The sequence below is a fragment of the Stigmatopora argus genome, chromosome 17 (assembly GCF_051989625.1).
Source record: "Stigmatopora argus isolate UIUO_Sarg chromosome 17, RoL_Sarg_1.0, whole genome shotgun sequence".
Taxonomy (NCBI): domain Eukaryota; kingdom Metazoa; phylum Chordata; class Actinopteri; order Syngnathiformes; family Syngnathidae; genus Stigmatopora; species Stigmatopora argus.
Window position 1 is genome coordinate 1,196,256 of NC_135403.1, and position 16,245 is coordinate 1,212,500.

General features: G+C 47.9%; 1 protein-coding gene across 8 annotated transcripts in view; it reads right to left on the reverse strand.

Annotated features, from left to right (window-relative positions):
- The window catches only part of gtpbp8 (GTP binding protein 8), a 68,409-nt gene that overhangs the window by 13,190 nt on the left and 38,974 nt on the right, over positions 1 to 16,245 (reverse strand). For all 8 annotated transcript variants that reach the window (XR_013305978.1, XM_077624889.1, XM_077624887.1 and 5 more), the window contains one exon: positions 14,612 to 14,711. Coding sequence is in view for 7 of the 8 variants with exons in the window: in XM_077624889.1 (XP_077481015.1) it covers positions 14,612 to 14,711 (100 nt within the window). In the remaining variant the exon portion in view is untranslated. The remainder of the gene's footprint in view (positions 1 to 14,611; positions 14,712 to 16,245) is intronic.

A 16,245-nucleotide genomic window follows, 5' to 3' on the forward strand; every position in this document is an offset into this window, starting at 1 on the left:
TACCCACGCTCGCGCCGACGCGCTCGTCGACGCCAGCCACCCTCGTTGAAGCCCCGCGACGACATGGATTCACTGAGAGGCCCCACAGAGTCTATTAGGGAGTCTATAATGGACACTTGGCGTGGGCACCTCAGAGACGTCTGGGCAACGGAGGAGTCTCGACTAAGAGGTAGTACTGAGCCTCCATCGACCTTTAAACCCACCCTCCGCTCAACCCGTCGCGCCGGCCTGCCAGCACAGCTAAATCATAATTCCAAGGCTCCGACACCCTCAGTTCACCGCCCCAGTTATTTGAATTCAGACTCCAGCGAGTTTTTTTCTCAATGGAGGGAGAATCCCCAGCCTCCCTCGGCCCCATTGGAACGCCAAATCTTTGTCCGTTGGGACTCTGACTTTTCTGAAGGTGAGGACGACCGGAGCTAATAGATTTATATGCTGGAGATTCGGACTCGGAGTGATTTTCTTAGCCGGTTCGGACTCCGATACGCTCCATCGGAGGACGTTCACCAATACTCCTCCGATTACCCCGACCATGATCTGCCAGGTGGGTGGGCCATCTACAAGGGACCATCACGTGGCGGCCGGCGGGGGGGCTCCGGTAGGAGTTTCGAACACCGCCCGTCTTGTTTTTTGGGGGAGGCGCAGCAGCGAGGTCTTTCACCTGGTCAGCTACGATGGGCCACCACGTGGTGGCCGGTATGCTGTGCCGCCCTCCCGGAGGCGGTGGCGAGCACCATGCCGCAGAGCGAAGTGGAAGGAGGGCCTGGACGCTCGAGCCCCTGACCAAGCTCCTCGCCCGACCACGCCGCTCCCAGCTCCTCGGCCGACCACGCCGCTCCCAGCTCCTCGGCCGACCACGCCGCTCCCAGCTCCTCGGCCGACCACGCCGCTCCCAGCTCCTCGGCCGACCACGCCGCTCCCAGCTCCTCGGCCGACCACGCCGCTCCCAGCTCCTCGGCCGACCACGCCGCTCCCAGCTCCTCGGCCGACCACGCCGCTCCAAGCTCCTCAAATACCCGTGCCCAAGCCACGCAAGTTGCTCCCTTTGCCACCTGGGCCGCCGTCGCACCCGTGCCGAAGCCACGAACCAGGCTTCCGGTGCTGGCTGGCCCGTCCAGTTCCTGGTCGCCCAGTTCCTGGTCACTTGGTTCCTGTTCGCCCGGTTCCTGGTCGTCCAGTTCCTGGTTGCTTGGTTCCTGGCCGCCCGGTTCCTGTCCGCCCAGTTCCTGGTTGCTCGGTTCCGGTCTGCCCAGCGCTTGCCCGCCCAGCACTTGCCCGCCCAGCGCTTGCCCGCCCAGCGCTTGCCCGCCCAGCGCTTGCCCACCCAGCTCTTGCCCGCCCGGAAGTGGCGGTGACGCGCCGGGGCCCCTGGACGAGGGGACCGGCGATGGCCAGAGCGACTCTCCGGCGCCCCTGGACGAGGGGGCCGGCGAAGGCGGCAGCGACCCGCCGGCGACAGTGGCGAGGGCGACTCGCCGGGGCCCCCGGACGAGGGGGCTGGCGACAGCGAGAGCAACTCTCCGGCACCCCCGGACGAGGGGGTTGGCGACGGCGGCGAGAGCGACTCCCCGGCCCTCTCGGCCGAGGGGGCAGGCGGCCCCCCGAGCAGCCAGGGTAAGGTGCCCGACGACTGTTCTAAGTTTCTGGTGTCTGTTAAGGGCAGGGGCTTGGCCAGCTCCTTAAGGACCAGCAGGGAGGCCCGCCGGACCGGCTACTCCCTCTCCTTTCCAAGTGCCGACGTGGACGCCCGCCGGATAGGCCCCTCCGATGCCTCGTCGCAGGCCGACGCGGACGCCCACCTCGATGCCTCGTCGCAGGCCGGCGCGGACGCCCACCTCGATGCCTCGTCGCAGGCCGGCGCGGACGCCCACCTCGATGCCTCGTCGCAGGCCGGCGCGGACGCCCACCTCGATGCCTCGTCGCAGGCCGGCGCGGACGCCCACCTCGATGCCTCGTCGCAGGCCGGCGCGGACGCCCACCTCGATGCCTCGTCGCAGGCCGGCGCGGACGCCCACCTCGATGCCTCGTCGCAGGCCGGCGCGGACGCCCACCTCGATGCCTCGTCGCAGGCCGGCGCGGACGCCCACCTCGATGCCTCGTCGCAGGTCGGCGCGGACGCCCACCTCGAAGCCTCGTCGCAGGCCGGCGCGGACGCCCACCTCGATGCCTCGTCGCAGGCCGGCGCGGACGCCCACCTCGATGCCTCGTCGCAGGCCGGCGCGGACGCCCACCTCGATGCCTCGTCCCAGGCCGGCGCGGACGCCCACCTCGATGCCTCGTCCCAGGCCGGCGCGGACGCCCACCTCGATGCCTCGTCGCAGGCCGGCGCGGACGCCCACCTCGATGCCTCGTCGCAGGCCGGCGTGGACGCCCACCTCGATGCCTCGTCGCAGGCCGGCGCGGACGCCCACCTCGATGCCTCGTCGCAGGCCGGCGCGGACGCCCACCTCGATGCCTCGTCGCAGGCCGGTGCGGACGCCCACCTCGATGCCTTGTCTCAGGCCGGCGCGGACGCCCGCCCGACCGCCCACCTCGATGCCTCGTCTCAGGCCGGCGCGGACGCCCGCCCGACCGCCCACCTCGATGCCTGGTCTCAGGCCGGCGCGGACGCCCGCCCACCTCGATACCTCGTCACCGGCCGGCGCGGACGCCCGCCGGACCGACCACTGCCTCGCCTCGTCTCTGGCCGGCATGGACGCCCGCCAGGCCGGCCACTCCCACGCCTCGTCACCGGCCGGCGCGGACGCCCGCCGGACCAGTCCCTTTCTCGTCTCTTCACGGGTTGGCGGGGACGCCCCCCGGACGATGAGAACGGAGCTTGCCCTCCCTCCCTCCCTGCCTGATTTTTGGCTTTCGTTTTTCATGGACATTAGGCATTAGGACGTCTGGGATCCGTCCGTTAGAGGGGAGGTACTGTCAGGAGTGGCCTGTTTTGTCCCTCCTGACGTGCCGTCAGGGAAGCAGCTGCAATCAATCTGCTGATTGCTTCCTGGCTTTATTATTTAAGGAGCAATGAGTGTGAGCACCATTGCCGGATCGTCTCTTTGTTTGTGCGTGCGCGTAGCATGCTGCCGTTCTGTTCCAGCCCATTGTGGATTTGTAGACCTTTGTTTATTCATTAAAGAATGTAATTTGAAGTGATCTGGCTCGAGTCACTCACGTCTCCTGCGCTTGGGTCCTCCATATCTTCCCGATCGCGCTGCGACGACGCAGCGACGCAGCGTGATCGTAACAGGTTGCAGTAGCAAAGACGGATACAGACTCAAAAAGACGTTGTAAAGTTGGACAAAAACTGGAACCACACACTGGAAGTCTTTCACAAGATGGGGAACTTCTGCAGACTGTGACCGAGGTAGAGAATAAGCAGAGTCACTCTTCCAAGCTTATCCGCACAGTTCCTCAGTAGTCTGGAGCTGAAGACAACAGTAGCAGAGTAGAACCCCTCGACTCCGTTTCCGGCCTAGTAAGCGCCGACAGCTCTTCCATCTTATCTCAATGATCCCATTTACTTTGATTTGCTTTGTACTTTGTGCTTTTGCTTTGTTGTTCTGTCTAATCACTCTCTTGCTACTGCCAAAAATTAAATTTCCCGAATACGGGATGAATAAAGTTATCCAATGCAATCCAATGATGGAATGGTTGGTCAGAAGCGTTGCTTCTTCTCCCGGCACTTTTGTCCAGCTCCGAATTTCCAGCGGCATTGAGGTGTTGATCCTTCTGCTGCGTATTGTAACAGCTAGTCCCAGGTGTATGATATGGTTCCAAAAAAGAAGTAGCAGAAAGAAGCCAGGCTAACAGAACAAGGAAAGTTGTAAAAACATTAAAGTAAAAAGTCTAAAGTACAAAGTAAAGTAAAAATGAATGTATTAAGAAATATTAAAATGTAGTTAATAAAAAGATAGAAGGGCTGTAAAACACGAAAAATATAAGAGTGGACAGAGCTACTGCCACTGGTTGCCGCGTGAACGGCGCCATCATGGAACAAAAAATTGGATTGTGGATGACTGGGCTCAAGTGTCGACCAGCACTGTTGTTCGAGCTTTTGCCAAAGCTGGAATCAAGTTCCCGGAATACACATGTTGAACGACGAACTCTTTATATCAGATACAGAATATGAGGAGTTTGACGGTTTTGTAGATGTTTAACTGCTTTAACTTCTATTAACTTGTATACCTTTTAGCTCAATAAAGCTCTGAAAAGAAATGATTGTACATTTGCGTTAATGAAATAAAACAAAATACTGCTTTGATTTTCTTTCTTTTTACTTCTTGTTCGAACGTAACAACTATTGCAGTAATATGAACCATCGAAAAAAATTGTGAAATTTCGACATTAGAAGCAATCTGGCTGCTACAACATCTTAAACTTCTGATAAGAAAATTTTAATTTCTGTCATTAAAAAGCATCAGGTTCTCATCATTTCTTTTTTCAAATTGAATAATTTGACATTTTTCATTTACAAAGACAGGCGTATTATCTTCCTTATGATATTGACCCTAATAATGTGGTTTTGATTCATACAGCATCTCAGAAATACCACGTGCGATTATTTTAGAATACCATAAAACAAAAACAAATATTTCAGATCCAATGTTTATTTTCTCTTTGTTACCTTGATAGGCTTTATCTATGAAAAATTGGCTTAAATATTTTTTGAGGGCTTTTCTTTAAACAGCATACCGTATTTACTCGAATTAAACGCGCACTCGAAAATAACACGCAGGTAATTTTGGGCCAAAAACATCTGGAAAAACGCAGTAATCGAATATAGTGCGCACCTAAAATTGCCCGCTGACGAAAATCAGAAATCGTACCTTTTTTTCTTCGTTTCACGATTGTTTTGTTCAAAACCGGATAGAGAAATCTTCAGGTACGAGCGTGTCGAGTGTCGTGCAGTTGGTGGAGTTATGCGTTTGAATTTTAGGACAATAGATGATAAACAGAGTGGACAAACATATCATGTAGACATGTTATGTTGCAATACCTTTTAGACTTCCTTGAACATTGACTACATTTCAATTGACAATACCATGTTTTAATTCAAATATCTATTGTCATTCTCAAACAAGAAAAGGAACATACAAATTGAATAAATAAATGATTTGAAGATATGCACAATGGAAAAGACTATCACATGTGTTTAAACTACAAGTGTTCATCAAGAGTACAAATTTATTCATTAGAATCCTTCAAATGAAGAGTCCGCATCAAATCTTTAAATAGTCTCTGCAGATATTCCTCTCTCTCTTTGTCTGTCCTCTCATCCGTCTCCTCATACATCTCTTCGTTGAGAATCCTATCAACGTCCACGCTTCCTTCATCCACTTCCTCTTCCTCCCACAACACATCATCCGATTGGCTTTACGAGATGACGTAAAATCCGTGCGTCAAAGTGAGTTTGACAATGCTTTTTTCGATCGAAAATTTGTAATTCATTTTAGTTATTGATTATAACACTGAACTGAGAGAGGGTGAACTGAGACGAGTACGAGACTAGAGGGGGGCAGTGGTGGTCTCGGCTTTCCGATTTTCGATCGGCTTTAGAGATGACGTAAAATCCGTGCGTCAAAGTGAGTTTGACAATGCTTTTTTCGATCGAAAATTTGTAATTTATTTTAGTTATTGATTATAACACGCACCCCCATCTATTGGAATTAATTATATAGCAAAAATCTGCGTGTTATATTCGAGTAATTACGGTACTCTTTCGATATTTAAAAAATGTCCCAAAATAATCTCAGAAGAATTATATAAATAATTATAATATTGTTATGCTAGCAGGCTACTGCTGAGGGGTATTAGAACAAATTGGTAACATTTTCATACTTTTGGTAACATTTTCATACTTTTATATATTTGCAGTGACATTCATAACGAGATGTGGAGCCTTCGTTTAATATGGCTAAAAGATAAACAGTTAGCGGGAATAGCGTGTTCCGACTCGTAAGGAGCGGCGGAATATATTCTCTAGCTCTCCTTCTCTCTCCTTCTCCCTCTCCTTTTCTCTCTCTCTCCCTCCCTCTCTCCCCCCACTGTCAGTCAGAGTGGTGTATTCCGGGGACTTGATTCCAACTTTGGCGAAAGCTCGAACAACAGTGCTGGCTGGCACTTGAGTCCAGTCATGCACAATCAATTGTAACTCGCGACATGCATCAATCCCAAGCCTTTGATTCTCCTCGCTGTTATATCGGCATCGACAATTCATTCCAAAACGTCTCACGTAAGTCGTGTAACACTGCCTGCCCAAACTACAATGTTGGCTACCCGTTAGCAATCTGTTAGCAAAGCTGTTAAATTGTGTTAGATCCATGGCTTCAGTCCATTTTCCAAGCGTTCGCACCCGCATTCTATTGTCATTTACATCAGGCTCTGTATAGCTATAATTTGCTGTTTATTTGAGTATTGAGGGTGTTTTTGAGGGTTAAAAGCGCTGCAAGCACACAGAAGTCAAATGCCTTATCACTCTCCTGGGATATTTTGAATGGATTTGGTGGGATGGGTTGGCTAACTCGGTTTGCAATTGTTTGTTCGCATTGCGCCATGTGGCCAAACTCGGTTTGCAATTGTTTGTTCGCATTGCGCCATGTGGCCAAACTCGGTTTGCAATTGTTTGTTCGCATCGCACAATGTAAGATAGGTTGCCTAAATTGCTTTACAATTTTTTGTTCGCATTGCGCAATGTAAGATAGGCTGTGGCAGTTTGTGTGAGCTATAAAAATATTGTGTTTGCACAAAACTTAGCCCTGCAAATGTCTAACCATATCAGCCCAAAGTTTTGTTTGCATAAACTCTGTTCTACATTGCTGTCATAGAAACTTTACCCTGTTTTCCTGTATAAAGACTGACCCACTGTTCATTCGGAGACAGTGCACGGAAGACATTCCCTGTTTTGTCCTGAGACTGGTTGAACACTCTAAATTCCCCTTATTATGAGTGTGAGCGTGAATGGTTGTCTGTCTTTTTGTGTTTTTGATTGGCTGGCCACCAAGATATAATCAATCGGTTAGATATCAAGGTGGAAAAGGACTTAGAAATTTGGAATCGATTTCTGAAATCGCCAATAAGCCCTTTTTCAGGGATGGCGGCGACAAATTATGGAGAAAATATTTAGTCAAATGAAATTCTTGATGAAAATGCAGCAGCAGTACTCCAAATGTCAAACTTGACGTGGAGGAACAAATAATCTGCTCTGCGAGATGAGGAATTTGGGGGCACTGAAAAAGAAAAAGAAAAAAAAAGAAAAATCTTTATACCTATACCATAGGGAACTATTTTATATAGGTTTTATTGTCTCCATATGCAAAAAAAGATGAAAGCGTTTCAATCGAGAATAAACCTTCTTCAAAGGCTTAAAATAAACGACCAGAAAAAGAGAAGCTGTGGTGGGAGGCGGACGGAGCCACTCAACACGAGAACGGCCTCTATGGATGTTCACCTGAGTGGTCTGTTGAGGAGTCCTCCGAAAATCGATGACCATTTCCTTTGCCTTACTGGTGTTAATGTAGAGGTGGTTTTGCCTACACCAGTCAACAAAGACTGTGATGACTCCCCCTGTACTCTAGGTCGTCCAACAATAGCGGTGTCTCCAGAGAACTTCTGGAGGTGGCAGGTGTCTGTATTATGTTTGAAGTCTGATGTGTAGAGGGAGAAGAGGAGTGGGGAGAGCAGTGTGCCTTGTGGGGCCCCTGTGCTGCAAGCTACCACATCAGACGTGCAGTCCTGGAGTCTCACATATTGTGGTCTGTCAGTGAGGAAGTCGATGATCCATGCGGTTAGGTGGTTCCTTACTCCAGCCTCTTCCAGTTTCCCTCTCAGTAAGACTGGCTGAATGGTGTTGAACGCACTGGAGAGGTCAAAAAACATCATTCTCACTGTGCTTCCCGTGTTCTCCAGGTGTGAAAGAGACCTGTGCATCAGGTAGGTGGTAGCATCTTCCACACTAATGCCTGGACGATAGGCGAACTGCAGAGGGTCCAGCTCTGCATTCGTCAGGGGGCTGAGGTGATTGCGAATGATTCTCTCCAATGTCTTGATCAGGTGAGAGGTTAATGCTACCGGCCTGAAGTGGTTTGGCTCCCTGGGGTTCGCAGTCTTTGGAACTGGGACCACACAGGAGGTTTCCCCCAAGGTGGGGACCTTCTGCAGACTGAGGCTGAGGTTGAAAATATGCAGAATCACTTTGCCAAGCTGATCCGCACACTTGCAGTAGTCTAGAGCTGAGGCCGTCTGGACCGGTAGCCTTCCTTGCCTCGATCTTCTTTAGCTGTTTTATCACCTGATCGACAGTAATGCAGACACCGGTGGAAGAGGAGGAGAACGGGGGTGGAGAGTTGCTTCTGGTCTGGGGGGTCAAGGGAGTGGGGGCAGGACTGAATCTGTTAAAGAACTGATTCAGTTCATTGGCCCACCCCCTGTCTCCGGACTCCGGGTCTCTCTCACTGTTGCCTCCATGGCACAAAATGGTCCTCAAGCTCCTCCAGACCTCTTTGGTGTTGCCTCTCTGGAGTTGGTTCTCTAGCTTCCTCCTGTAGATGGTCTTTTCCTTCCTTATCTCTCTCTTCAGCTCCTTCTGGACCATTTTTAGACTCTCTTTCTCCCCAGACCTAAAAGCCATCTTCTTCTTGTTCAGGAGGGCCCTTAGATCCCTGGTGACCCACGGCTTATTGTTGGAGAAACAACGGACCTTCTTGGAGGGTACAATGTTCTCAACACAGAAGTTAATATAATCTGTGATGCAGTGGGTCAAGCTGTCAATGTCTTTACCATGTGAATTGCACAGCACTTCCCAGTCAGTGGTCTCAAAACAGTCCCTCAGTACCATGCTGGTCTCCCCGGTCGATCTTTGTATGATCCTCGTGGTAGGTTTTATTTTCCTCACCATAGGAATGTAGGTGGGGATCAGATGGACCAGGTTGTGGTCTGAGCGGCCCAGTGGGGGCAGGGGGACTGAGCTGTATGCCTCCTTTGTGTTGGCATACAGCAGGTCCAGAGTTTTTTGTTCCCTGGTGTGGCACTTCATATACTGAGTGAAGGTGGGGAGAGTAGAAGCCAAGGGAGCATGGTTAAAATCACCAGAGATAAGGAGAGACTAGGTGTGACGTCTGCAGCCGGGACAAAGTAGCGTGAAGCAGCTCGTGAGTGACTGCCGTGGGGAGGTCCAGGTCCAGGGGAATCCAGGTGTTGCGTAGCGCTAACAGCTGATCCTTTGTGTAAGACAGCGGAGGCATGGCTGAGTGGGTCAAAAATGTAATGTCCAGAATTTGCAAAGATAAACTAAACTAATAGATCAAAGACTGCCTTTTGCACAACTTGAGTCTTGGAGTAGAGTCTTGAAAGTAAAGTTTTAAAACATTAAAGTATGGAATATAATATATAAAGTAAAGTAACAAGTAAAATCTTTAGACACAATAAAATGTAAAAATAAAGGATAAAAAAGCTGTAAAAACACAGAATACGAGTGAGGGTTTAGGGAGCTACTGCAACAAGCAGTCGCTTTGAACGGCGCCCAAGCTATGGGACGGCATCTTGGAATCGACCTGAGGTATCATTGCGCCTGCTACCCCCAAAGTGCTGGACTCGTTGAAAGAACCAATGGAACAGTAAGACTCAGACTCAGAAAAACCATGGAAGACGCAGGAAAACCATGGCCAGAATGCCTGAGCCTGGTAGAAACATACATGAGTATCCTTCCAACAGCACAGGGATGCACACCATTTGAGGCAGTGAACGGCAGACCCTTCCACTTGCCAATGTGGGAGAAAGATCTGGTGGTGGAGGAGAGGAGAAGTGGAATCTCTCGCTCAGTGGTTATGAAGGATGTTCCAGGAGAGAACTGTGATAAATGCAAATTATCTGCCGACATCTTCTCTGTCTCCCACACAGGAGGTCCTATCCCCAGGCGACCTGGTACTTGTCAAGGTGATAAAAAGAAAGTGCTGGTCATCTCCACGTGGGGACGGACCTCACCGGGATTTTGGAGCTCACGATAATGATCAGTGTGGGGCTCGGATGTCCCCCTCGAACACAAACACTGGTCAGTCTCCTCCAAAATCCTGATAGCTCTGTTCCCCTGGGTAGGAACAGCAAAGAACACCCTACATCTGGAAACCATCGACTACAGATTCCAGGCCTATGTCAACGCATCAATCCGACTACAACAAGGTCGAGAAGCTCAAATAACCGCCATGACCCAAATGATTGTCCAGAACCGCCTTGCTCTTGACAGAATAACCACCCAGCAGGGAGGTGTGTCTGCCATGGTAGGAGACTCATGCTGCACCTTCATCCCTGCCAACGCATCCTACTCAGTCCATGATTCCCTACAAACTATGAAGAACATACAGAACACTATAACCAAAGATCCAGTTCCACAACGAGGATGGCTTGACTGGTTCCTTTCGGGCTCATGGACACACTCTTTTGAAAGCTCTAATACCGTTCGTAACTGTTATTGCTCTCGTGCTTGTTATCCTCACCTGTTGTTTACGCTACCTCTCAGCTTTGATCAAACGTACCATTAATGCCACAGTCGAACATACCATGATTGTTGAAACCCAGCTAATGCTAACTCGTATACACATGCAACAATCCATACCCCAATTTGACACTGATGTTGCGCTACTGTCTGACACTGATTAATATGTCTTTCCTATTCTTAGACACCAGACCATGAGGCGATCGTCCCAAGCGGGAGGTCAAGGGAGCAATTTTCCCTCAACTGCGTGAGGGTTTTCGCCACCTTCTGGTCGGTCTAAACTCCAGTTCGAAGTAATTTGTGAAGAATTTCGTTCAAGGGTAGCGTCGGTAACGAATGAAATTCCGATGTTTTTATACTCACAGCAGGAGGGAATCGTGGGATGGGTTGGCTAACTGGGTTTGCAATTGTTTGTTTGCATTGCGCCATGTGGCCAAACTCAGTTTGCAATTGTTTGTTCGCATCGCACAATGTAAGATAGGTTGGCTAAATTGCTTTCCAATTTTTTTTCGCATCGCGCAATGTAAGTAGGGCTGCGGCAGTTTGTGTGAGCTATAAAAATATCGTGTTTGCACAAAACTTAGCCCTGCAAATGTCTAACCATATCAGCCCAAAGTTTTGTTTGCATAAACTTTGTCCTACATCGCTGTCATAGAAACTTTACCCTCTTTTCCTATATAAAGCTGACCCACTGTTCATTCGGAGAGAGAGTTGCAAGGACAACAGAATGTAAGCGGTTCACGCTGTTTGAGCTCTCTCCCCATTTCGCAGTCTGGTAATAACTCTATTCCTTTAAATTGATCTCACTCTTTCTGTGCCTGTTTCTGAAGCAGTTTTTACAGACCTATCAATTTACCGCAATGCTTGGAATGCGCGGGAAGGCTATTTTTAGAGTGAACGTCCGCTGGGTTGATCGCAATAAGTAGCGTGCCGGCAAAAAATAAAACCAGTCACTCAAGCGGTCAGGGCCATACGAAAATTTAATTTAGTGCACAGACAAGGCACACCGACCGATTGGGCGCATCGACCGTTTTAGAGAATTTTTTTTAACTTTTAGGTGCACCCTATTGGTGTAAAAATACGGTATGTTTTTTTCATGAATTTCATTCATAGATGTCAAAATAAATTTTGTATGGCGTTTTATCTGTTTATCTTTTCTCTATTTTGAAATAAATGACCGTTTCGGCGTTCGCTTGCGTCGTGACGTCACGGCGCACGCATGGCCGCCATTTTTGTCATGACGTCATCGTGTCGCATCATTGTGTCACGGCGCCGTCAAATTGCTTTTTTTTTGCAAGTCGTGTTTTTATGCGTATATATTTTTTTAATCCGACAAAAGCGGCTTATATGCGAGTAAATATGTGTGTGCTTGTCTGAATCCAGTTTACTTTACTGTTGGGAATTTTTAATTTTATTTACCGTATTTGCTTGCATATAAGCCGCTTTTGTAGGACAAAAAATGACTGAATCGAGGGTATGGCTTATATGCGCATAAAAACACAACATGCACGAAACTGCAAGTTGACGACGCATGACACGATGACGTCATTACGCAATGGCGCAGTGACGTCATGACGCGAGACAATGCAGCCGATACGGTCATTTATTTCAAATTAGAGAAAAGATAAACGCTAAATAAAATTTATTTTGACGTCTATGAATGAAATTGAAGAAAATAACGTACATATCTGCATAAAACATGAAAAAACTCATGTTCCCGTCACTACTCGGTCGGGGCACGGCCATCTTACCTAGACACGAGTAGCCTTGATTTTGAAATAAAACAAAATTCCACTTTGATTTTTTTTCCGTTTTATTTCTTGTTCTAAAGTGACAACTATTGGAGTAATATGAATCATCGAAAGAATTAGTTATAGATAATTGAGATATTTTGACATTGGCATTGTACAACAGAGCAGTCACATGGTGCGTCGTTCTTGACAGAATGCACTGCAGGGAAAATACACATTTAATCATGAATGCTCATAGTGTATTTGTAGACAATTTAGTCATTGTATTGGGCTAATATAGATACATGCAGCATGTGTTGCCTTCATTTTAAGGCTTATGTAAGGATTTTAATTTTTTTCAGCTCCAAACATGTACAGTGGTACCTCGTCATACGACCGCTCATCATACAAAATGCTCGTCTTACGGGGGAAATTTCGATCGAATAATTTGCCCGTGATGCGGTCAAAATTTCGTGATGCGACCAAGCCAGGTGGCCATGGCATTTTTTTTTTGCATATCTTTCGTGTATAACAATATTTACGAGCACCGGATGAGCTATTCAGACCCGGAAACGCACAACGCGCATGCGCGGGGAAAAGAGGGCTTTCTGGGTAATGAAGTATACTCGTGCTCGCAACAGCATCCCCGGTAGCAACTCTATCATAGGCGCCGTTTGAGGGGATGCGAACACAGATGCTACAAGCTAAAAGGAGCCGCTAGCCAGCGCCCCCGAAGCTCACATGAGCAGCGGGGCGATCGCTGATAAAAGACTCTGCTCGTTGGCTGCTCATAAGAACATCGTGGGCACTGGCTTGCAACAGCAGCCCCGGTAGCAACTCTATCATAGGCGCCGTTTGAGGGGATGCGAACACAGATGCTACAAGCTAAAAGGAGCCGCTAGCCAGCGCCCCCGAAGCTCCCATGAGCAGTGGTGCGATCGCTGATAAGACTGCTGCTCGTTGGCAAGTGGTCGTGCGTTCTCCGATTGTGAGGACATTTGTGTGCATCATTTTCGGAATATTTTGAAGGGAATAGTACGACAGCAAACAGCCCATCGATAGCGAACGTGAGGGTGGAGTGTTTGTTCCGTTTACGAGTGCGTTGTGTGGAAGAAAAAAACCGAAGCCCCCCGCCCCTTTTGTGCCCCTCTCCCCTCGGCGAAATCCGCCCAATTTTAGTTAGATTAAACACTTTATTTCTATTAAACCACTAGTTGTGTTACTTTGTTAATAGATGGGGAATTAGAAGAAATAAAACATTTTTCCAATCCAATATACTGTTTTTGGTGTTTTTTGAGAGGGCTGGAACGAATTAATTTTTTTTCCATTCATTTCAATGGGAAACGTCCGCTCGAGTTACGAGAACCTCGTCATACGATCTCAGTCTCGGAACGGATTACGCTCGTATGTCGAGGTACCAATATATTAGTTTGGTCCAAAATGGCTCTTTCAACATTTTGGATTGCCAACTCCTGATTTTTATTAAAAAAAGAAAATCACGCTTGCTGTTTTGCTGATGGACATTGATTAATAAATTCCACAGGGACAAATTTTTGCTCCAAATAATTTCTCATTCCCATAAACTTCTTGATCTATGCCCAATCATCAGGGTTGATTTCTGTCATCTATATGTGACCTGCCAAGTAATCAACTCAGCGTGGCGAAAGAAGCCCCCAACCCAAAGGGTGCCTCCAGATGACATCGTGCTGATCATCGGCCTATGATCAAAGAATGGGATTGAAGATGGCCTAATACCGTTCTGACAAAGGCATAATAATTCTCTGGGCGCTAATAATAATCAATACCCCACGACCAATCAACAGGACATCAGGATCCCAAAAGAACTTGACTTGCGAATTCTCTTTGATGAACAGACAACGTCAAATGACATTTGGACACCAACATCGATGATTGTGAAAAAAGAAAAGCAAAAAAATTCCAAAGTTGCAATGGTCGTGGGGAGAGCTGGAGCCTATCCCAGCTGACTATGGGCACCAGGCGGGGGACACTGTGAATGGGTGGCCAGCCAATCGGAGGGCACAAGGAGACGGACAATCATCCACACTCACACTCATACCTTGGGGCAATTTAGAGTGTTCAACCAGCCTGGCATACATGTTTTTGTTATGTGAGAAGAAACTGGAGTTCCCGGCGAAAACCATGCAAGCCCGGGGAGATCAAGCAAACTCCACACAGTAAGGACCGATCTAATATATATCTATTTAGAGTGTTCAACCCGCCTGGCATACATGTTTTTGTTATGTGAGAAGAAACTGGAGTTCCCGGAGAAAACCAGGCAAGCCCGGGGAGATCAAGCAAACTCCACACAGTGAGGACCGATCTAATATCTATCTATTTATTTAACTATCAATATACATATTTTTTACAAAAACTAATCAAGTCTTACCACATATGGAGATCCTGTTTCTTCACACATTTCAAGGCCTATGTGATCAGTCTTCTGCAGACCAACACTGCCATCCACCAATAAAAATGTCCTGATGAGACTGCAAAAAACACAGCAAACCAGGACCACTGGCTAGACAGTCACATGATAATAAGTTATAACTGTAAATATTAGCACAAAATGAATCAAAACAGTCAATGAATTTGACACAACTGTATCAAATGTATGTTTCATTGTACTCTTTGAAGTGATTTTAATCGTCAGGCAGGCATTATTCTTTTTTTTTTCTTTAAGAAAAACATTTGGAATTGCCAACTTCCACAGGGATACAAACTCACATATCCCAGATGGCAGCCGAGCACGTAGACTGCACGACTAAATGATCATATGATTTATTTTTAATACTTTAATATTTATATTAATTTACTGCTGTAACTATAAGCACACATAAATGAATAAAATCACTTAGTAAACATGAGACAAATGCATGGTTAATGACACAATCTGTGTATGAAAAATCAATGAAATTTCCCGAATCTGGGATGAATAAAGTTGTCCAATCCAATCCAATTACAAAGGCAGGAATTTTTTATTCCTTTTTATTGAGAAAATTGTATGGGATTATCCCTACTGGGATTCGAGCCCACATTTGCCACGTAACAGACGAACATGAAGACTGCGGATTAGACAACGCTGTCTGCCTAAGAGTTGTAAAACCTCAAGGTGAAGATGTATATTAATGCGGCTGGCTTCACGACGGAATTAGAAAAGGCTGCTCATTTCACCGGATAGAAAGAGAGCGGGATGTAAGGGTGGAATTACTGCTGCCTGACACATGACAATAAAATACGTTGTTCTCAAACCACTCTTTCTGATTTATTCTGACTCATCATCTTCCACTTATCCGAGGTCGGGTCATGGTGAAGCAGCTTCAGCAGGGAAGCACTGATTTACTTCTCCCCATCCTTTTCATCCAGCTTTTCCAGGAAGATCCCAAGACGTTCCAGGGCCAGCCTGTAGATGTAGTCTTCCCAGGGTGTTCTGGATCGGCCCCGTTGCCTCCGCCCGGTGCGACATGCCCGGAACATATCACTGGGGAGAGGTACAGCAGGCATCTTAATCAGATGCCCAAGCTGCATCCTCTGACTCTTTTCGATGCGGAGAAGCAGCAGCTCTACTCCAAGGCCATCCCAGATAACCAAGGTTTCTACCTTATCCTTATGTCTGAGGGAGAGTCCTGAGACGTTGTGAAGGAAACATTTCAGTCGTTTTTATCTTGTTCTTCCAGTTATAGGAGAGTAGGAAAGGAGACTGACTTGTAAATAGAGAGCTTCGCCATTTGTCTCAGCTCCTTCTTCTCCACAATGGACCTATTCAGAGTCCGCATCACTGCAAATGCGGCACCAATCCACCTGTTGATCTCTCGCTCCATTCTTTCCTCCCCCATGTCCCTCAAGACTCCAAGATACTTGAACTCCACTTGGGAAAGGTCTCTGACCCGGAGAGGGCAAGGTACATTTTTTCTGACTGAGGACCAAGGTCTTGGATTTGAAGGTGCAAATTATCATCCCTACTGCTTCACATGGTTGCGTATCATTCCAGGGCGAGTTAAAGATCACGGCCTTATGAAGACA